The sequence below is a fragment of the Sus scrofa genome, chromosome 18 (genome assembly GCF_000003025.6).
Source record: "Sus scrofa isolate TJ Tabasco breed Duroc chromosome 18, Sscrofa11.1, whole genome shotgun sequence".
Lineage (NCBI taxonomy): Eukaryota > Metazoa > Chordata > Mammalia > Artiodactyla > Suidae > Sus > Sus scrofa.
The window spans coordinates 50,357,766-50,379,162 of NC_010460.4; the positions used below are offsets into that span (position 1 = coordinate 50,357,766).

The 21,397-nt window shown below is 57.4% G+C and overlaps 3 protein-coding genes across 6 annotated transcripts in view; 2 read left to right on the forward strand and 1 right to left on the reverse strand.

Annotated features, from left to right (window-relative positions):
* Positions 1–8,992, reverse strand: part of RAMP3 (receptor activity modifying protein 3) — a 46,963-nt gene extending 37,971 nt beyond the window's left edge. The window contains exons 1-2 of the mRNA XM_021078511.1: positions 8,715–8,992; positions 8,169–8,252 (exon numbers count right to left, since the gene is read on the reverse strand). The gene's annotated coding sequence lies outside the window, so the exon portion shown is untranslated. The remainder of the gene's footprint in view (positions 1–8,168; positions 8,253–8,714) is intronic.
* Positions 1,834–4,141, forward strand: WAP (whey acidic protein). Of its 2 annotated transcripts, NM_213841.2 has the most exons (4): positions 2,121–2,202; positions 2,838–2,978; positions 3,306–3,464; positions 3,994–4,010. In NM_213841.2, exons 1-4 carry the CDS (start codon positions 2,121–2,123, stop codon positions 4,008–4,010), a joined length of 399 nt encoding a protein of 132 aa, NP_999006.1. The 2 variants fall into 2 exon arrangements, with proteins under 2 accessions (XP_013841252.1, NP_999006.1); XM_013985798.2 differs by having other exon boundaries at positions 1,834–2,202; positions 3,306–4,141.
* On the forward strand, positions 9,131–20,321 carry TBRG4 (transforming growth factor beta regulator 4). 3 transcript variants are annotated; one of them, XM_005673332.2, is made up of 11 exons: positions 9,131–9,193; positions 11,407–11,874; positions 15,378–15,701; positions 16,237–16,408; positions 16,681–16,838; positions 17,406–17,516; positions 18,193–18,337; positions 18,637–18,882; positions 19,053–19,164; positions 19,304–19,418; positions 20,067–20,320. In XM_005673332.2, exons 2-11 carry the CDS (start codon positions 11,461–11,463, stop codon positions 20,166–20,168), a joined length of 1,899 nt encoding a protein of 632 aa, XP_005673389.1. In that variant the 5' UTR covers positions 9,131–9,193; positions 11,407–11,460; the 3' UTR covers positions 20,169–20,320. The 3 variants fall into 3 exon arrangements, with proteins under 3 accessions (XP_005673389.1, NP_001116573.2, XP_005673390.1); NM_001123101.2 differs by having other exon boundaries at positions 9,133–9,232; positions 20,067–20,321; XM_005673333.3 differs by lacking the exon at positions 9,131–9,193 and adding an exon at positions 9,418–9,873.

Here is a 21,397-nt window from a genome sequence, read left to right on the forward strand (position 1 = left end):
GCCACCCTGCAGCAATGTGGAGGTTCCCAGGCTAGGGGTCTAGTTAGAGCTGCAGCTGCCGGCCTACACCACAACCAGAGCAACACAAGATCCAAGCTGCGTCTGTGACCTACACCACAGTGCTTGGCAATACCGGATCCTTAACCCACTGAGTGCGGCCAGGGATCGAACCCGCATCCACATGGTTATAGTTAGTTGGATTCGTTTCCACTGCACCACAAGGGTAACTCTAACACATTTTTTTTTTTAAACACCGTTTTTAAAAACAAAAGAGAGACCTGGAAAAGAGGAAAACCTTTGTATTTAGTCTATTTGCCCACTTTTTTCCCACTTGTTGAACAAAGAACCCCACAAAGTACATCGCCAGCCCTCTGTCAGCGAGGAAGGGACCAGGCTCTGTGACCCTGTGACTGCAGGCCCCAGAGGCCAAGGGCTGTGACCGTGGGAGCCAGAGACTGGAGACTCAGAATGAGGCCACAGCCCAGTGGTCTGAGTTCCTGGTGTGGTCAAGCCAGGCCTTGGACCTTGCATCTGAGTAGGGGGGACCCTGAGACCTCCCGGCCATGGTGTAAGGGAAGCGCAGAGAATAGGGAGAGAAAGGCCAGCTGGGCCAGACAGAGAGTGATGATGGCCTGGCCGCCCCTCGCTTCTCCACCCTCAGTGTCTGGCGTAGGTACCGCCTCTTTTCCAGGCTGCAGGACGGGAAACAACCAAAGGCGTGGCATTGTGCCAACTACCAGCACGGAAAGGCACCAAGAGAAAGCAAGTCACCCTTGGCCAGGACCTCCAGACCCCAATCCCCGAAGGCCAGCCCTGGAGGGGTCTGGGCTGAGGCCCTAGAATGATGCTGAGGGGTTTTCTGGGCCCAGACGGTGCTGCGTGGGGTCCAGGGCAGGGAGAGCCAGGGGCGTTGGAGCCACCTATCTGAATGCAAGTGTGTTCTGGGCTAGAACATCTGGAAAGGTCTGTAGCACAAGCTGAGGGCCCGATGGGAAGAAGTGAGGGGCTCTGTGTCCAAGGCCTCGAGGCCGCAGGCCCAGCAGAGGGGTGCGGCCTGGACCAGAGCGGGGTACTGACTATCGGCACATGTGGTCGCCCTGGGGCCACCTTCCCTGTCCATGCCCTCAGGGCACAAGGATCAAGGAAGTCTCCCCAGAGAAGAAGGGGCAGAGTCTGAGCATTCATCCTGCCCCCCACCCCTGCAGCCTCCCAGGGCACAAGCGGGGTCCTTCTGGGAAGAGGCCCTCCCAGTGCCCACACTGCACGGAAACAGCCCCGACACTGAACCTGCCTGCCCCTCCCCTTCTCAGACAACTGACATTCTCTGCACAGAGCACACAGCTCATAAACTCAAGATGGCCATTCTTGCTGCAGGTTCGGGGCGGGGGGCAGAGGGGAGAAAACCACTGCAGGAGAAATAAAATGCCCTCCACAGTAACCCCTGCTCCACCTCCTCTGCTACCTGTGGGCCATGTTCTGAACTGGACATGTCACTCCCTGTCCCTGAAGGGCCCTCCATGACCACAGAAAAGGTTGGCTATCGTGGAACTTGTTTCTTCCTTTGTCTGCCCTAATTTTCTTAATTCTCATCATCAGCATACATTACTTTCAAATGTATGCTTATTGTGGGAAAAAAGTCCACCTTAATAGGAATTCTTTTATTTTTTCCTTTAAAAATCTGGCCCAGGGTGCTCCTGTTGTGGCTCAGCGAAAATGAATCCAACTAATATCCATGAGGATGCAGGTTCAATCCCTGGCCCTGCTCAGTGAGTTAAGGATCTGGCATTGCTGTGAGCTGAGGAGTAGATGGCAGATGCAGCTCGGATCCTGTGTTGCTGTGGCTGTGGCTGTGGCACAGGCCAGCAGCTCTAGCTCCAATTCAACCCCTAGCCCTAGCCTGAGAACTGCAGATGCAGCCCTAAAAAAGCAGGAAAAAAAAAAAAAAGTGGCCCAAGGCAGCAACTACCCCATCTGGGGTCTATCCAAGCCGGAAGCCCCTAGGCCCTGCTGGGGCAGCGCCAGCCACCCGCCCTCCCTCTAGGTTCCTGTACCCGCTGCCTCCTTTAAAAATGCCCCAGGGCCACCAGCCACCATCTGCCACCTGCCTGCCAGCCACCACCATGCGCTTTCTTACCAGTCTGGCCCTGGCCCTGATCGCCCTGGAGGCTGCCCTCGCACTGGCCCCAGCCCTCAATCTGCCAGGTAGGCCCAGGAGGGTCGTCCCGACCTTCCCCCTCTCCAGGTGTGCCCCAAAACACTATCCAGACCTCACAGTCTGGCGACCAGGACAAGAGGAGCAGAATCGGGAAGGCACATCCCCAGGGTCAGTAACAACCTAAGCATGGGATGGGAGCTCCCATGGTGGCACAGCAAGTTAAGGATCTGGCATTGTCTCTGCAGCAGCTCGGGTCCTTGCTGAAGCACAGGTTCCATCCCTGGCCTAAGGACTTCCATTTGCAGCGTGTGTGGGGTGGGGGAAAAAAAAGTGGGGTGCTGCCCAGAGACTCCCACATGCTGGGGAACAAAGCTACAGGGCTGAGGCCACTGTCCCTGGAAAAGAAGTGACCAGACAGTGAAGTGGATGTGGGGGGCACCTGTCCTGTCCTCAGGGTCTTAACTCCACCTCCTGCAGTGGGCCTGTGGCCTTGTTCCCGAATTCTCACAGCTGACTCACACTTCTGTCAGCGGTCACATTTCTGGCATTTTTCCTTCCTGGAAGCAGGGTGTTGGGGTGCCGAGGAGCAGGCTCCCCACGCTTCTTGTCCTTGCCCCACCCTGCTCTTCCCTAAGGAGCCCCATCCCACCGCCCCCCACCCACCTGCCCACCCTGTGTGCAGGGCTGGCCACGTGCCCAGAGCTCAGCTCCTCCTCCGAGGACCCCTGCGTAATCTCCTGCGTCAACGATGAGAGCTGTCCCCAAGGCACCAAGTGCTGCGCCAGGAGCCCCTGCAGCCGATCCTGCACGGTCCCCCTCCTGGGTAATGCCACCCATCCCTGTGCCCCAGCAGAGCCCTGCTGGAGGGAGGGCTTTGCCAAGTGTCCGCCTAGAGTCTGCACTCCGCACCCCTCTCTCAGAGAACCCCCGGCAGCCCCACGCACTCGGCCTGGCCCTGACACGGGCCCACGGCTGGACCCAGTCGAGGCTCCCCCACTTCTTCCAATGTCATGCAGGCTGCAGTCTCCCTCCCGGCCCTGAAGGCCCCAAACCACTAAGGGGGTGGGGGTGGGGGGCCCACGGAAGACCCACAGCAGGGCAGGCCCAGCAAGCCAGCAGGTGAGGAAGGCCTCTCCCATCTCTCTCCCAGTGCCTGTCCCCAAGGCCGGCCGCTGCCCCTGGGTGCCGGCCCCGCTGGCCCCTGAGCTCTGCTTGGAGAAAAATGAGTGCTCCAGGGACGACCAGTGTAGGGGCAACAAGAAGTGCTGCTTCAGCTCGTGTGCCATGAGGTGTCTGGACCCTGACACAGGTAAGTTCCCAAGACCCCACTCCTGGGACACCGTTCTGGGCCACCGCCCTGGGAATGGTGGACTTGGCTTCTCCCTTGGCCTCCCCTGAACTTGGTGGCCTCCACAGGGCCCCAAAGGCCATGATATTCAACAGAGGGTGGGGGCTTAAGGGACAGCGTGACCCAGGCTGCACCAGCCACAGACTTCTGCAGGCCCCTGATGTGGTCACTGGGATACAGAGGGTCTCCGTCTAGCAGAGGGGGCTCAGAGGAGCCCTGACTTCCGGGTGGGACTTCCAGCCAGGCCCGCCTGCCACGCTTGTGCCTTTGCCACTCAATCTGGGGAGGAGACCTGGGCTAGGAGCCCAGAGATGCGGTTCCTGGATAACCAGTCCCTGCCACCCTTGACCTTGCCGGCCCACCTACGGCAATGATGAGGGCCCAGGAGGGATGGGTGTGGACGGCTCGCTGGCTTGCCCACACAGTCCCTCCCTCCCCGCCCCCACATGGCTGGGCTCCACCTCCTCTGAGGCCTCCGTGTCCCCTACAGAGGCCCCTCTTCAGTGAGGGACATCCCTGGGAGCCCCCGGCTGCAAGGAGTGACCAGCCCGAGTCCACTCAGCAAGAACCTTCTCTCTCGGATCCAGAGACCACACGATGCCTCCTATCTGCTGCTAATAAAAACCTACTCGGCTTCATGTCTCTCCGCCCTCTGTCTGTCTGTCCCTGGAACCTGCCAGAGGGCACGAGACACACAGGCCTTGCCTCTGAGAGCTCCCCAGCAAGCCTGGAAGCCCCTGGAAACCGGCAGTCCCAGCTGAGGTGTAGTGAGACCAGGCAGGATGTAGGTAGACAGGACGGGTCCTGGGTGAGCCAGAGGAAAGGCCACCACCTCTTCTCTCCCAGGGTCTGGGGGAGCTATGGGCCCCAGGTGGGCACAGGCTTGACCTGGGGTCAGTCCTGTCTGGGCCATCAGCCAGCACTTAAGGTCAAGGGGGCCACCCACATCATCACACTGGCTGAGATGAAGGTGGGACATGGGGACGTGTCTCACCTCCCTCCATCCCTGCCCTGGGGAGAAGACCCTTCCCAGAGCTTGGAAGGTAGGGTGACAGGGCCAGTCATGGGAAGCCCAGGCCCATGGCACATGAGGTCACTCCTCCCTGGCTTTGGTGCCCACGAGGCCTGGCCCCCATTATACGGAGTCAGTGAAGAGGAAAAAAGCATTCTCGACTGCCTATTAGCCCCTGTGTACCAGCCCTCCCCAGGCTACTGGCTTTGGGCGTACACAAGGTCCCCCACAAAAGAGAGCCTGCTGTGTTGCCATATGCAGGAGAAGAGAGGAGCCCTCCTAAATGAAAGTGGCCCTAGAACTGCTGGAGAAGGGGAGCGGTGGGGCCCAGGGCCATCTCAGAAGGCACCAGGCACTGAGAGTGGGCAACTGCTTGAGACCCTGGGCCTCTGTGTCTCCTCCACCTTCCTGTCCAGATTCACTCGATAATTGGCCACATTTCAGTCTCTATCATGTGCCAGTTGATGAGCGGGAATTGGAGAGACAGGATGAATTGTCCCAAATGAAAAGGGCTTCAACCAATGGCTGAATTCTGTTTCTGAACCACTAAAGGAATCAGAATTCCTTGGAGAAACAGCCAAGCTGAAGAACTATCAAGCTAGTGTGGGCATCTTGCATCATAAAGCATGGAGCCAGCCTGAGTCCCCACCAGCCAAACTTGGCACCACCAGGGTATCCATGGTAAAGCATGACATTGGAGCAAAGGGAAAGCTCTTCTTCACAGAAGATGCTAGTTAACACATGGAGAAGGAACGACTGAGTTAGAAAAGCCACCATTTTGCAACACCCAAAATAATCGTTAATCTGAGCAAGAATCATTAGAAGGCGAAAACCCAGGTGCAGAGATTGCCCAGGATTCACAAAGGGGGAAGCTGCTTCCACAACAGGCAGTGAGGAGAGGGAGGAGGAGGAAAACAGAGACTAGGGGGAGAACAGCTGAAGAAATTCGAGTGTGGACTAGACACTAGATGACCTGAGTGAATCGATGTGAATCTTCTCGGTGGAATAACGACGTGGTGGTCACGTGGTGAACATACACTGCTGAATTACTGAGAGTTCACGATGTCTGCAACTCACTTTCACAGGATATATCGCACTAACCAATACACACACAGGCTTACATCTATCTATGGAATGCCTACCGACATGTGCGCGTGCGCGCACACACACACACACACACACACACACACACACACACACACGTGTGCCGTGGGGAGGAGAGAGGGAGAAAACAAAGGCACGAGGGCAACTGCTACCGGCTGAAGCCAAGTAAAGGGGAGAGGATGGTCACTGTGCTGTGCTCTGAGCTTTTCGGAAAGGTGGCCGATTTTCACAATAAAAAGGGAAAGAAGGTCAATGTCCATGAGCCGACCTTCCAGGCCTAGAGAGTGCTGGGTCACCCGATGGGAGGCCTGTGCAGGCTGCCATGTTTGGAAGGTCCTGAAGTGGGTAACGCGTGGCTGGGAACCCAGCACCAGAGAGGAGGCGCTGCTCGAGGACACACAGGAGGGAGGCCTGGATGCCCAGCAGGCAAAAGGGCACTCCAGGGGGCGAGGAAGTTGGGTCTGCAGGTCTGGAGGGAGCCCCAGCCAACCAACACGCAAAGGGACTCTGGACTTTGGTCAAGGACACACAGAGCTACCACACCTCCAGGAAGCCCCAAGGCTGGAAGAGAGAAGGCACCCCTTCCCCCACCCCCACCTGTGCTGGACAGGTGCCGGTAGAGCTTCTGGGGAGACAGGTGAGTCTGAGATGGAGCTGAACCCCTGGACGGGGCTGTCACTCATGCTGGGGCCCAGGCCCAGGAAAGACCCCTGGCTGGCCCTAATCCCAGCCTGGGCAGCTGGAACCACCCAGCCCACCCTGCCCTGAGCTCATAATGAATGGTGTGGAAGATGCAGCAGCCCTGCTCACTCCCATGCTGGGGATTCTTCTCCTGCAGAGAACACCCATCCCGGCATCAACCACATGCCAGCTTCTCTACTGTGATGCTCTTAACATCTACCCTACATGCATATCCTGGACGCCTCAATGACACGCCCGTCCCACCCTGCTCGGCTTCCCGCCTCAGGTGTGCAAATCAACCAACCCAGAGACCACACCCCCACCACCTCCTCTATGGGGTCTTATACTCCAGGTCACTGTCCTACCACAGGGCCAGGGACAGACAACTAGGGGCAGCCCCTACCCCCCCGAGCCCTCTGCCATTACTCACACTAGCCAGTCCTAAGCCTGCTCATCCTGACTCTCCCACTCCTTCCACGGAAACCACAGCAAAGGCTCCTGCCCGCCAACCCCACCCCTCCTGGCTGACCCTGTGCTTCCCCCGGTGGCCCTTCATGAGGGAGGTGCCTCTTTCTCGTGGGAACTGTTAGTAATAAACCATCCTCACTGGCAGTCATCTTAGAGTTTCCATTAACACACTCTTTCAAAACAGTCACTTTCAGGGGCGGGAGATCCAGGGGCTGTGAGGGGATTCGCTCTCCACTCCACCACCTCTTGAGGCTTTTGCTCCCAGCAGCCCACCCCAGAGCTCTCAGCACCCTACGAGGCTGACCCCTTGGCCTCACCACAGCTCCATCACTCCTGCAATGCCCAGAAAGGGCCCTTCCTGCAGCACAGGTACTCAGTGCCAACCGCCTTCAGAGTAGGAGCGCAGGTGGAAGCCAGGAGCGGCTGTAAGGAAGGTCCCGGGGCGCAGCACCACTCTGGGCCTCGGTTTCCCCATCTGTCAGCAAGCGTGTTGGACGAGAAGGCTTCTGAGGTATCCTAGCTCTCTTTTCCAACCCCTCTGGGAGGGAGACCGCAGCCCTGGGCAGCCCGATGTCCTGCCAGGTGGAGCCACAGCTTGTTCCTCATTAGGGACCTTGCTGTCTAAGGAAGGCATTTGGCTCAGATTCCCCACCTCAGGCCAGTCCATCCCTCAAAGTCACCAAGAAGCCAGTCCTAAGGGGAGGAGGAGGTAGTGCTAGAATCAGGAAGGAAATAAGAATGAGCAAAATATCTGCTTCTTCCATGCCCTCCTCCACACTAAATTCCATTTCATCGCCTCTGATGGCAGCACAGTCCCACCCTCAATGCACAGGAACTTATTTTGAAGATGTCTTTAAAAGTCAGATCCTCTCCCCCAATCCACAACCTGAATAACTACCTCTCTCTATCCCCTCCCCAAAAAAGGCCAGAAACTTCTCTCCAAAGAAGATAACAGAGGGCATCTGGAATGGACTGCCTCAGCCCTCTGCAAGAGCAGGGTTACCTTGCAAAAATCCAATGACTGTGGCAGTTCTAAATGTAGGGAGGGAGGGAGGGGGAACAAACACCTCACATACAACTTCTGGACGCCTCGTAAACGTGAGACACTAACGAGCTAGAGGTTCACAGAGTAGCCTTCGAAATCAGGAAATGACTTCTAAAATACCCAGCCAGGGGGTCCCTGTGGCCTAGCAGTTAAAGACTCGGCATTGTCCCTGCTGAGCCTCAGGTCACCACTGTGGTTCAGGTTCCATCCCTGGCCCAGGAACTTTCCTATGCTGTGAGAGAGGCCAAAAAATAAAAATTAAAAAAAAAGTGATAAAATATGCAGGCAAACTATCAATCAGGCAGGAGGATATAATAAAGACATTCTAAACCTGCAAAAGGCCTTTAAAACTTACCTCCTTGGCATCCTCTCTCACAGAGGTACTGGAAAATGTGCTCTACCCAAACAAGGGGATAAACCAAGAAATACGATAAAAGACCTAGGAAATGAGAGAGAAGCAAAAGGAACACTTAGGACGTGGTAAAGGGAGACTCCCAGGATGACACCTGCCCTGAGAACATAGTGGTGATAATACGCCCTGGAGGTCAGAAGGCTCAGGAAGAAACTTCCTCAGTTAAGATTAAATGTATGACGTATGTGAAGTGTTGGAACATCTCGAGAGACTTAGACAACTGGAGACGGATCTTGGGGAGAATTTGCAATAAATACGTGGAATCTTAAACCGCAACAAGACAATTCTTTATATCAAGGAAATAAAAACTTCTGCAGGAAGAAAAATTAATTGAGTCTCTTTACAGACCTCTTGTTTGGCTTTCCCCGCACTTTCATTCTTTTATAAAATTAAAAGTCAATACTCAAAAATCAGTACATTGCACTTAAAATTCCAGAGTCCTAGGTTCTTTTCTGGAAAAACTGCAAGATCTAAGCAAATCGTGCCTACCTTTCGGCACACCTATACCGAGCGGCCGCCCACCGGGTCAGAGCCCAGCCCACCCCTGGGCAGTTTGCAGACGGCGCTTCTCAATCAACTGGGAGAGGCGCGCGGGGCAGGCAGGAGAGGCGGGGGAGGCGGGGTGAGGACAACCGACGACTGAGGGTCGCCTCCTGCACTCCGAATGGGGGCTGGGGACTGACTGGCGGGCGCCCCAGCCTCCTAGCCTTTATTTCCGAGCCTTTTACTCTTTCCCCGCCCATTCTCCCGACACCGTTCCACGACGGTCCGTCACTTCCCTTCCCATTAGCCAGTTTGCGCCCTCAGCAAAGATGGCACCCGACCGGAAGTCAGCGGCAGGGAAACGGAAGCGGGAGCGACTTCTGGCCCGGAGGCGGGCGGCGAGCCTCGCTTCCGGCGGCGCTCCGAGTGACGAAAGCGAGCGCGCCGCGCCGTGTGGAACGAGGGCCGTGCTCGGGCGCATGGAGGTCAGCGGCGGCGCTCGTGACGGCGGCGGCGGTGGCGCCGTAGGTCTCGGGGCCCGGGGGGAGGGGGTCCTGAAGGCAAGGGGGGCGTGGCCAGGAGAGGAGACCGGGAGGGCGCGCTGGGATGGAGGGGTTAGGGGTGCGGGGCAGGGGCTGGGCCCTGTTCTGAGCCGCGCGCGCTCGTGCGCACGCTCCCTCTCCCGAGGTGCGGCGTACCCACCTGCGAGCCACGCTTTGGCCCTCGGCGTCTACCCCGCTGGCCTTCGTGCGGGTCGTTCTAAGCCCGAGGGCCGAGGTTCCGGGTTGGTGTTTCCGTAAATCCAGTTGGGCTTCTCAACTTGTTACTTACCCAGCTCGTTGGGCTGCCTTCAGTAGGGAACGCTTCCGGTCCTTCCCCGCTGCTGGGGCTCCGTGGGAGGTGCATATTGCCCTTGGGCCAGTGTTCCTTCTCGCTGAGCCTCTTTGTTAAAGCATTTTACAGCTGCCATGATCAGCTCTTATAAAAATAAAATGTCTCAGAACTGGGTCGAAGATCCCACACGCTCTCTGCTTTGGCACCGGAGAGGCCCAGGTTAACCTTTTGTCGTTCCCGGGCGGTGCCTTACGAGGTCAGTTAATCACACTGGTGAGCAGGACAGAATTGTTGAAAGCAGCGGCATCGGGATATGTAACAAATTCATGGGGTAGGTAAGGTTTTGTCTGGGTGTGGAAAGGTGGAGAGTGATTTCCTGTGCCCTGTGTTGGGGTTAAAAAAAAAGAGAGAGGCAACAGGCCTTACCCTGCCCTGCCCTGCCTTGCCCTACCAAGGTGTAATGAAAGTGCAAGGCCTGTTTAGACTGAGGGCGTGTGTTCCAGGGAGGAAGAAGAGGTAAAACTGGGAATATAATTCTGGGCCATATTAAGAAGTGCTTTTTATAGTTGGTTAGGGAATTTGGCTCTTAGAAGGGATGTATGTGTGTTTAGTATGTCAGTGGTGTAATACCGTAAGTTGGTTTGGGGAGGTTCACTCACATGTCTGTAAGTATTAAAATATTTCTACACCTCAGGAGTTCTGGGATATGTATGGATTATATGTCCAGGGTTTTCCAGGAGTAGTCTAATTTAAAATATTCTGTCTCCAAAAGAAAAAAAAAAAGTAGTTCCCGTCGTGGCACAGGGGAAATGAATCAGACTAGGAGCCATGAGGTTGCAGGTTCAATCCCTGGCCTCTCTCCGTGGATTAAGGATCCAGCATTGCCATGAGTTCTGGTGTAGGTCGCAGACACAGCTCGGATCCAGCATTGCTGTGGCTGTGATACAGGCCGGCAGTTAGAGCTCTGATTCAACCCCCCAGCCTGGGAAATTCCATATGCCACAGGCGCAGCCCTGAAGAGATGAAAAAGACCAAAAAAAAAAAAAAAAAAAATTCTGTCTCATCGTCTCTACTGTAAGGTAATAATTTTTAATCCTGGGTACTTTAAAAAAAATTTTTTTTTTCATTTTTTTGCTTTTTAGGGCCACACTTGCAGCATGTGGAAGTTCCTAGGCTAGGGGTCAAATCAGAGGTACAGCTGCCTGCCTGTGTCACAGCCCCAGCAACACCAGATCCAAGCCACATCTGCAACCCTCACTGCAACTTGTGGCAACGCCAGATCCTTAACCCACTGAGCGAGGCCAGGGCTTGAACCTGCATCTTCACTGAGACTATGTCCAGTTCTTAACCCAATGAGTCACAATGGGACCTCCAACAAAAAGGAGTTCCCTCGTGGCTCAATGGGTTAGGCTCTGGTATCACTGCCGTGGCTCTGGTCACAGCTGTGGCACGGGTTCAATCCCTGGCCCAGGAATTTCCACCTGCTGTGGGTATAGCAACCTCTACCCCCCCAAAAAAGGAATGCTGTTTGCAGAGAAACCCACTCTGGAAGTCTTGGACGGGCCTGGGATTCTGCAGTGGTTCACCATTCCCGAGGTGACTACACAACCAAGACTAAAATCCTCCAGCCCAAGCTGTGATGCTCTGATTTTGGATATTTGGTTGTATTCTAATCTAGGGGTGGGGGGTGGGAGCCTTCAGATTTTTGCTTCAGAAAACACTGTTGCGTGTGGACAGTCAGGAGGGGCTCAGGCTGCTTTGTGGGAAGTGTGGCAGTGACTCCATTCAGCATGTTCTTCTGTTGTGTTTGTGAGTCAGGAGCCGCCCCCCACACCACCCCCTTCTCTCTCCTTTTGCTCTGCAGGGCTTTGGACTCCCTTGCTAGCAGTCTTCCCTCCCCACCACCGGGCTACCAGTCATGGCATCTCGCCTGGTGAGGCGATGCACGTGCCTCCTGAGAGAGGCCGCCCGTCTGGCCCCTGCCATGTCTCCGGTTGGCCAGCCGAGACTCACCCGGGGAGCCCCCAGGACTCTGACCTCCTCGGCTACCTCGCCCAGCTCCCACCTCCCTGGTTCCTTGTCAGAGCTTGTGGAGAGGGGACAAGTGTTTACTCCCTACCCGGAGCGCCAGGAGGTAGACCATCTCATCGAGAGGGCCACCCAGCCAGAGGAGATCCTGGCGCTGCTTGGTGGCGGCCACTGTCTGCACCAGAACCGCGCGGCCCTCATGGTCATCCAGCTCTCCCGCCTGCTGTCTGAGAAGCCGAAAGACAAAGCCTTGCTCATCAAGGATGCCCGCTTTCAGCACCTTCTCCGTCTTGTTAACAGCCAGGTGGGTTCTGGAGCCCAAAGCCTCCGGTTGCTTCGTAGGTATAGACGGGAGCTCTGCTGAGTGCTTAGTTCCCCAACATCCTGTAGTCTGTTTGTGTTTCTCGTTTCGGAGATTCCAAAGTACTTTATCCTGTTAATTCTCACAGCAGCCCCGTGAGCTGAACACTGCTGTCCTCATCTTTTGGGCAGGCAGCCAGGACACAGTAAACAGCAGCGCGGGGCTCGGGCCTGCTTCCTCTCAGTGCGTCGGGTGCTTCGCCATGCAGTCCTGCCGCCACCCGCCGCGTCTGGCTGCCCTCAGACGTAGTGGAAGCTGGAGAAGAGGAGGAGTGACAGGGGAAGGGCGTAGATGTCATCCAGCCGGTCAGATCCTTAAAGGAGGAGCGTGGAGAGAAGGGACCTACCTATGTGTGGCAGGAGTTGAAGGGTCGACCTCACCCCAGTCTCTGTTCAGCGTGAGGAGACTGAAAAGCACTCAGGACTCCTGTCATGCAGGCTCTTCCCCAGGCGTCGCAGCGTTGGCTGCAGGCAGAGGGCCCGTGGCGGCGCAGAAGGGAGGTAGAGCCCTCACCCTGGCTCTGCTGGCCCTCGCTCCCCTGGTCTTGGCGAGGACCGGGGGCGCGGTCCTGTGCCTGCTTGTCTGGGATAATGAGGACATTCACAGCTCAGGAGGACTGCACTAAACTGCGGGTCCTGAAAGCGTGGGAGGTGTGACCAACTGTTTTCAGTGTCGTGGAGAATACTGTGGAAACCATTCCCCTTGCAGCGAGGGAAGCTTTTCCTGGAAGTCTCTTTTAGTGAAGTGAGGAGGTGTTGGGGTTGCAGTACAAGTTGTATTTCTTGCTGAGAATGTAGCTCATAAAAATTATCTTAATCAGGGAGTTCCTGTCGTGGCTCAGCAGTTAGCGAACCGGACTGACATCCATGAGGAGGCAGGTTCAGTCCCTGGCCTTGCTCAGTGGGTTAAGGATCCAGCATTGCCCTGAGCTGTGGTGTAGGTCACAGACGCAGCTTGAATCCCATCTTGCTGTGGCTCTGGTGTAGGCCAGTGGCTACAGTTCTGATTGGACCCCCTAGCTGGGAACCTCCATACACCATGGGTGCAGCCCTAAAAGACAAAAAGACCCGTAAAATAAATTTTATCCTAATTAGATCTCTTGTTCTAAGGCTATAATTCTAGTTGTTATTTATCGAACATTTTAAACACACTTAGTGGAAGCGAAGCTTTAGAGACAAGACTGAACCTTGTGGCGTTCCCGCTGTGGCACAGTGGGTTTAGAATCCTACTGCATCCCCTTTCTAAAAGCACTCAGGGGGCCTTTTGAATATGACCCACTGAGCCGTCAAGAAAGGGCAGAGTGAAAACACCACTTTTGGGTGAAGCAGCAGCGTGTCGTGTTGTTTTGCTTCAATCGGTGGTGTGATAAGGTGGGGGAAAAAAAGAAGAATCCGACTGCAGGTGCCCGGATCACTGGAGGTACAGGTTCAACCCCCAGCCCAGTGGGTTAAGGATCCCGCAGTGCAGCTTAGGTTGCAGCTGCAACTCAGATTCAATCCCTGGCCCGGAAACTCCATATGCAGGGTTGGGGGCAGCCATTTAAAAAAAAGACTGAGGGAGTTCCCGTCATGGCACAGTGGATAATGAATGCAACTGGGAACCATGAGGTTGCGGGTTTGATCCCTGCCCTTGCTCAGTGGGTTAAGGATCCAGCGTTGCTGTGAGCTGTGGTGTAGGTTGCAGACACGGCTTGGATCCCACGTTGCTGTGGCTCTGGCGTAGGCCGGTGGCTACAGCTCCAATTCGACCCCTAGCCTGGGAACCTCCATATGCCGTGGGTGTGGCCCTAAAAAAAAAAAAAAAAGGACTGAACACTATAACAAAATTATAAGCCAGTAACAAACTGGCAACAAAGTGTTTAGAAATAAATATAACCAGTGACAAAGCTTTCTTTTAAAGGTCCCGCCTGCTGTCTGGGCCATTCTCCTGCCCAGCCCTTCCCATAGCAGCCCTTCTCTTGCCCCTCCTCTCGTGTGTGTGATTTCAGTTCCTACTCTCAGCTGCAGCCTCATTTCACAGACCGGGGGTCAGGAGGCGTGCAGCGTGGCAGCATTAAGAGCCTTAGCACAGCAAAGGACAGAGCCAGACTCGTGTACCACAGGCTGCCTTCCGCGAGGGGAGGTCTGGGCTCCTCAGGTGGCCCCCATATTTCTCTGAGGCCTGGGAACAACTGGGTCACCAAGGTGCAGGAGTGGAGCTGGCAGAGCCGGTCCCATTGCTGGGTGCAGATTCAGGTTGTGCTGTTCACACCAAGATTTGGGGGAAATGGGGAGCGTGGGGTGAGGAGGCCTCACAGGATGCTTGGTTTGATGAGAACTGGTAGGGGAGTCTGAACAAGTGGCCAGCCGGCTGCTCGTCCCCCAGCGCCCGGAGTTTCAGAGTGGGCCGGACTCTGTGACAACAGGAATCTTTTACCCACAAAGAACTTTCCTGCACAGCATTGGGCCCCATGGACACCTGGCTGGCTTCAGTCACACCACTGGAGGGAGGGCAAGGCCATCTCTGCTCTAAAGCAGCAGTTGCATTCACAAGAAGCTCCTTGTTGATAGAAACTCTTAGAGAAAAGGGGTATAGGTTCTGGAGCATCTCAGACCCGACAGTTATCTTCCTGAAGAAAAGTCAGTGTTGTTTCTGTTTGTTTTATCCTGGCCCCACCTATGGTATGCAGAAGTTCCCGGTCCAGGGATCGAACTCTCGCCACAGCAAGAGCAACACTGGATCCCCTAGAGAACTACTGTCATTGTTTTTGATAGCTAAAAACTCTAATTGTCACTGCAAGCAAAAGATGGGTTGGAGTTCTGGTTGTGGCTCAGAGGAAGCGAATCCAACTACCCATGAGGATGCAGGTTCAGTCCCTGGCCTCACTCATTGGGTTAAGGATCCAGCGTTGCTGTGGTGTACGCCGGCAGCCGTACCTCTGATTCAACCCCTAGCCTGGGGACTTCTGTGGGTGCAGCTGTAAAAAGCCAAAAACAAACCAAAAAAAAAATGAGCTGGTTGACAAAACTGACCTAATGGTCCCTTCTTGACCCACTCCTACGGGCTTCTTTCTGGCCCCTGGACTTGGCAGTTGGCATGCAGCTCAGGTCCGTGCATGAGAGACAAGCATGGTCAGGGGTGCCCCCCATGCAGAGCTATAGCCAGGTCTCCATTGAATCAGCCGCACCAGTGGAATTTGTGCTAGGGAAGCTCTTGGCGGAGTTGCCTTATCCCTCTGAGTTCTTGCCGTGATAGCAAACGGCTGGCTGGCTGGCACAGAAGTAGAGTTTATTGGAGGCTGGAGAACCAGGGTCCGAAGACAGGCCATGAGGAGCAGCCTGGTGCCCCTGCAAGAAGTGCCTGCCTTAAAATGATGGGTCAGGAACTGGTTCTGGGGAGGTAGCCCCAGCTCAGACCCTTGGATCATCAGGGACTCGGGTGTGACTTTACCTGTGTCCCCCACCCAGATAAATGCAGTCTGGCACGGGACCCTCGTGAAGCTGCTCCGGAGTCTCTACGCGCTGGGGCTCCCGGCGACCTCCAAGGAGCTGCAGTCGGTGGAGCAGGAGGTCCGCTGGCGCATGCGCAGGCTCAGGTACAAGCACCTGGCCTTCCTGGCCGAGTCCAGCGCCACCTACATGCAGGAGCAGGGCTCCCAGGAGCTGCTGGCTGAGCTGCTTGTGCACCTGGAGCGGCGCTGGACGGAAATCGATGACGGGCGCACAGTGGTGGCCATGATGGTGAAGATAGGACACCTCTCCCAGTCGCTGATGAACCGCCTGGAGGACAAGGTACAGGGGCAGGAGCCCTGGCAGCTTCCGTCCATGGAGTCTGGGGCGTGGCGCTAGAGGGACTTGCGCTTCAGGCGGCTGCAGGCGGCACTCCGTGCCCACTGGCTCCTCCAAGCATCCTGGCAGTGGCGGGAAAGGTGCTCTCCTTTGTCTTAGGCGTAACGCAGAGAAGGCAGGGTCAGGCAAGCCCAGTGGCTCCCCTTCTGGTGGGTGCTTCCTAGAGACCATGTCGGCCACCCCCCCTTGGCCCTGCAGTCAAGTCAAATTCAGTCCCTGCTCTGTCGTGGCGGGGACTGGCCCAAACGACTGCCACAGCAAGCTTGCAGCTCATGGGCCCTGGGTCTCCTGCTCTGGGACCTGGGGATAAGTTTGGCTGCGAACATGGTGCCCCTGGGCTGGGAGCTGAGGCAGGCCCTGCACAGACGGGGCCTGTGTTTAGTAAGCTCAGGCCCAGTTGCTGTCTCGCAGGGCCTCACTGCATGGGACCCCTGGCCCTCGGGCCACCGAGCTGACCCCTGCCGGCTGTGGTTGACAGTGCCTGGAGCTGGTGGAGCAGTTTGGCCCTGAGGAGCTGCGGAAGGTACTGGTGATGTTGGCAGCTCAGAACCGGCGCTCGGTGCCCTTGCTGCGGGCTGTCTCTTACCACCTGGTCCAGAAGCCCTTCACCCTGACGAAAAGCATCCTCCTGGACCTGGCCTATGCCTATGGTGAGCCCGGGTGCGGGCAGCAGAGGGAGGGGGCGAGCTGTGGCCGCAGCTGTGTCAAATTCAGTGCCTGCCCGCCCATGGCAGACACTGGCCCAAGAGGCTGCCACAGAAACACTGTGACTCATGGGCCCTGATCCTCTCTGTTGGGCCTCAGGGATAAATTTGGTTACAGACACGAAGCTCTTACTCCTTGAGACCAGGGCGGGCTGGGGTGTGGGCCCAAGGAGAGCCTGCGGATGCTCACCGGTTAAATCCCAGGCTCTGTCCCCAAGGCAAACTCGGCTTCCACCAGACCCAGGTGTTCCAGCGCCTGGCTGCTGACCTGCTGCCCCACACGCCTAGCCTGACTTCCAGCGAGGTGGCCCGCTGCACCAAGTCCTTTGCCTTCCTTAAGTGGCTCAGCCTGCCCCTGTTTGAGGCCTTTGCCCAGGTGAGCTGGGGTGCAGACCCGAGAGTCCTCTGCCTGACCGCCTGCTTGAGCCAGCTCCCTGGTTGCCTCATCAGGGGCCCAGCAGCCTGGAGCCGCTTCCTGGTGGCACATGTGGCACCTTACTCTGGCTTATTTGGAGAGACCCTGTGTGACTCAGTAGCGAGAGAAAGAGTAGTTGAGAATGATTATCTCCAGTCTTTCGCCACACGTTGGCGTTTTTGTCTGTCATTGAGTGGCTGTGCGGGGAGCGGTGCAGACAGCAAGGCCGGGAACCCACTCAGTGCTCTCCCCAAATTTCCAGCCGCCCCAGGTGGCGTTGAGAAGAAAGAGGGTGCTGGCTCTTAGGTTTATGTGCCACAGGTCAGAACTGCGTTTATGGGCTGAAGGGTATTTGTAAAGCTGTCGTCAGGGGCCTTTGCGTGTGTGATTATCTCTGAGAGGCTAGGGTCTGGCCCTCCACCCGCTGCCATGTGTAAATTAGCCCTTATGGTGGGGGGCTTGTGGGCACCGGGGACTGACCACCAGGCCCCTCTCATCCCGCCCTTCTGCCCTCTGTGACCGGCCCAGCACGTCCTGGACAGAGCCCAGAGCATCGCTCTGCCACACCTGTGCAACATGCTCCTGGCTTTCGCCCGTGTGAACTTCCGGCCAGAACGGGAGGACCAGTTCTTCAGCCTGGTACAGTCTTCTGCTCCCCCTGCCCCATCCCCCTCCCTCCCACTGATGCTCAACCCTCCACGAAGAAGCAGCTCGGGACTTGCGGGGGTGAGGGGGTGGACTTCTGCCAAGGAGCCCTGGGCGCAGAGGTAGTAAGGAAGAAGGCCTGGCATGGAGGGAGCTGGCTAGAGTCAGATAGGTGCCCCAGGGCATGTCCGGGGGCCAATCACGCAAAATCCAGCGTGGCGGCCCGGGTGGGAGCATACCTGGTGGCTCACAGTGCCGTCAGGCCTGGAACCCCTGTGCTCACCTCCTAGTGCTCCCTTAATGCCCTGCTGAGGCCCAGAGATCTCAGTCCACTTGGAGTGGTCAGAGCGTCCTAGGTGTGGACGGCCATGACCCGAAGCGCCCCCCAGAGGACCCCACCGCAGCCAGCCGGCTGCTTCCCCTTTTACAACCCCCAGCTCCTCCTGGCGACGTGGTTTTGTGCCGTGGGTCCCTGCCAGTGGGAGGGGCAGGGGTAGCCCAGCTGCTGTCCACATCGGGCCTGGGAGAGGAAGAGGGTGTCTGGTACCTTCCACCAGGGGTGCCCCAAGCCTGACCAAGGGTTGCTCCCCATCGCCCCTTTGGGCCTGGCCAGGGAGGTCTGGCCCCTGAGCAGAGCCCGCTCTCTCCACCCCGCCCGGTCCTTGCCCAGGTGCATGAGAAGCTGGGGTCGCAGCTGGCAGGCCTGGAGCCAGCCCTGCAGGTGGACGTGGTGTGGTCCCTGTGTGTGCTGCAGCAGGCCAGGGAGGCCGAGCTGCAGGCTGTGCTCCGCCCTGAACTTCACGGCCAGTTTCTAGGTGAGCCTCTCCTGAGTGAGGGCAAGCCCGTGGTGCCCTCTCCCGCCTGAACCCACAACTGCCGAAGCGGAGAGGCTGCCTGAGCAGGAGGGAGACGGGCAGGCCGGGGCTCACCCTGCACTCACTCCTGCTCTGGCCACTCCTCGTGAGTGACCAGCAGACCCTCTTTCTGCTGCTCCCAACCCAGAGTCCCTGGTGAGACTTGGGTACGGGGGTGCCTCTGGCGCCCCCTCCTGGCCTCTGTGTCCCTCCATCCCAGTGCTCCTGCCCTCCCTTCTGACTCCATCCTCTCCCCTTAGGTGACAAGTCCCCAAAGGATCAAAGCACCTTCCAGAAGCTGCTCCATATCAACGCCACTGCCCAGCTGGAGCACCCCGAGTACACAGGCCCCCACTTGCCATCCTCAGCCTTGGTCCCCAGGCCCTCCGCCCTTGACAAGAAGGTGACCCCCTTGCAGAAGGAGCTGCAGGAGACACTGAAGGGACTGCTGGGGAGCGCCAACAAGGGCAGCTTCTTGGTGGCCACACGATATGGCTGGATTCTGGGTGAGGGCCCTCCCCTCCCCCTCCCGGCAGTCCTGTCGGGGACGAAATTAAACCTGCCTCCTCTGCTCTCCAGGGTCTCTGTCCATCCACGGAGCTGGGCGGGGGCCTCTCAGCCCAGTTGGTCTCCCAGGCACAGTCCCGAGCACATTTTCGTTCCGTGCTCTCCCCAGATGCTGAGGTCCTGCTGGACGCCGACAGCCAGCTCCTGCCCCTGAGGGACTTTGTGGCTCCTCATCTCGCCCAGCCCTCTGGGAGCCAGCCGCTGCCCGCTGGGGCCAAGAGGTAGGAGCCACACAACCCCCAGGCCCGACAGACTGGACCCTCCTCTGATAGCCCTCTTCGCTCCCAGGGCCCTGGCCGGCCTGTTGCTCGGGGCCCGGGAGAGCTGAAGGCACCCGCAGCGTCCCCTGTCCCCCTGCAGGCTGGCCTTCCTGTGCTGGGAGTTCCCCAACTTCAACAGCCGAAGCAAAGACTTGCTGGGGCGCTTTGTGCTGGCCCGGCGCCACCTGCTGGCCGCTGGCTTCCTGCTGGTCGACGTGAGTGTCTGTTGGACGGGCGGCAAGGGCACAGGGAGAAGGCCCCGCTCCTGCTCGGGTGATGGAGGAGCTGGTGCTCACACAGGTCCCAGCTCTCGAGGGTGGCCTGCTGGGGTTCCCCATCCACGGGTGAGGACAGGCAAGCTTGGAAGCTCTTGTATTTTTTCCCAACGTCACACAACTTTTAAGTTATCAGTGATGCCTCTCCACAGCCAGGTGCCTGGGTCGAGGTGTCCGTGTGTGTCTGGCACACCTCTGTGCTGTGTGCCAGCCCTGGGGCCTGGCTCTAGCTTTTTACCTCAGAGACCTCTGCCCCAGGAAGCAGTTTGTCCCGTAGGGGCCAGAAAATAGGAGTGGCTGTCCTGGGTGTTTGTGTTTTGTGGTCGTTTTGGGGGTTGTGTGGGTTGTGTGGGCTGTGCCGTCAGCATGCAGATCACAGGGAGATCGAACCTGTGCCGCAGAAACCTCCACCCCCTGGGCCACACAGAAACTCCTTTTTGTTTTGCCTTGAAAATTTCAGAAGTCACCCTTGGTCTCGAGTAGTTGTGGGCCCCTGCAGCTCTGAGCCGGCCAGGAGTGTGGGGTGCAGTGCAGTGGGGCCAGCACGAGTCCCCGCCCACCCTGACTCGTCTCCACTGTCTCCCCCAGGTCCCGTACTACGAGTGGCTGGAACTCAAGTCTGAGTGGCAGAAGAGCGCCTACCTCAAGGACAAGATGCGCAAAGCAGTGGCAGAGGAGCTGGCCAAGTGACCTGTCTCACAGCCAGGACCTTGTGCCCAGGGGGCCGGACTGCCCCAGAGTCTGGGCGGCAAGGGGGTGGCACACTTGAGGACAGATCTCAGTGCAGGACCGTGGTTGGAAGTGGGGTGGTGGCAGGCTGCTCAATAAACGTGTCATCAGCTGCCGGTGTCCCAGCTTCTCTGCCACCCACAGAGGACCTTCTCATGTTCACACCTTCATATGTGGCCGGCCTGCTGCTCAGGGCCTGCGCTCAGCCCCGGCACAGGCCGAGTCTCAGTGCCGCACTTCGGCGCAGGAGGACCTTCCCAGGGGAGCCGGCTGGGTGGGTCCTCGGTGCGCGGCTTAGGGTCTAATGGGTCACCGTCGTCCGGGCAGGTCCCTCCCATCCAGGGGCCTCCACTGCCACAAGGCAGGAGCACCGGTCACCCAAGTAGAAGGTGAGAGTGCAGGACAGGTGCCACAGTCTGCTGCCCCTACCGCTGTCATGGGAGTGGCCCGGGGCCCCCTTCACCGCACCAGCAGTGACACCGCCAGATGCTGGAAAGAAATGGGCTTTCTCCTTTCCAGTCCTGCACAGCAGGCTTTGCTGGAGACAGGGCTCTGTCATTTGCCTCCAGCAGTGGGGGATGGAGGGAGGCTGATGGGAGCAGAGCTGAGCAGAGGAGAGGACTCTTCCTCTCTGGGCCCCTCCTCAGCCATTCCCCACCCACTCCAAAGTGGTCCCTCGGAAAGCAAGTCACGTGGGGAGTTCCCTTCGTGGCTCAGCGGTTAACAAACCCGACTAGGATGCAGGGATTGAACCCAGAGGAAGCGGGTTTAATCCCTGGCCTTGTTCAGTGGGTTAAGGATCCAGCGTTACCATGAGCTGCAGTGTAGGTGGCAGATGCGGCTTGGATCTGGCATTGGCTATGGCTATGGTGTAGGCCAGCAGGTGTAGCTCCAATTTGACCCCTAGCCTGGGAACTTCATGTGCCACGGGTGTGGCCCTAAAACACAAAAAAAAAAAAAAAAAAAAAAAAGTCCCGTGGGCGTTGGCATAGAGGGAGCCACAGCTCAGGATGCAATGCAGTGGTCCTGTGCCCTCTCTCAGTTCCCTAGGTGGTGACCTCTTGCAGAACTCTGGCACACGGCACACCAGGATGCCGGTGGGAGTAGAAGTGCACGTGCAGGGCTGTATCGCTACCGAGATGCTCACTCCCCCCCCTCCCCCGCCTTGTCCTCTGCCGCCAGCAATTGCC

What these genes read in the sequence shown, in the direction of transcription:
- TBRG4 (XM_005673332.2), top strand. Translation starts at nt 11,461, where the DNA reads ATGGCATCTCGCCTGGTGAGGCGATGCACGTGCCTCCTGAGAGAGGCC. An exon ending in ACGATATGGCTGGATTCTGG is followed by an intron (nt 18,883 to 19,052) that starts GTGAGGGCCCTC and finishes TGCTCTCCCCAG; the next exon opens with ATGCTGAGGTCCTGCTGGAC. An exon ending in CTGCCCGCTGGGGCCAAGAG is followed by an intron (nt 19,165 to 19,303) that starts GTAGGAGCCACA and finishes GTCCCCCTGCAG; the next exon opens with GCTGGCCTTCCTGTGCTGGG.
- WAP (XM_013985798.2), top strand. Translation starts at nt 2,070, where the DNA reads ATGCCCCAGGGCCACCAGCCACCATCTGCCACCTGCCTGCCAGCCACC. An exon ending in CCCAGCCCTCAATCTGCCAG is followed by an intron (nt 2,203 to 2,837) that starts GTAGGCCCAGGA and finishes CCCTGTGTGCAG; the next exon opens with GGCTGGCCACGTGCCCAGAG. An exon ending in CTGCACGGTCCCCCTCCTGG is followed by an intron (nt 2,979 to 3,305) that starts GTAATGCCACCC and finishes TCTCTCTCCCAG; the next exon opens with TGCCTGTCCCCAAGGCCGGC.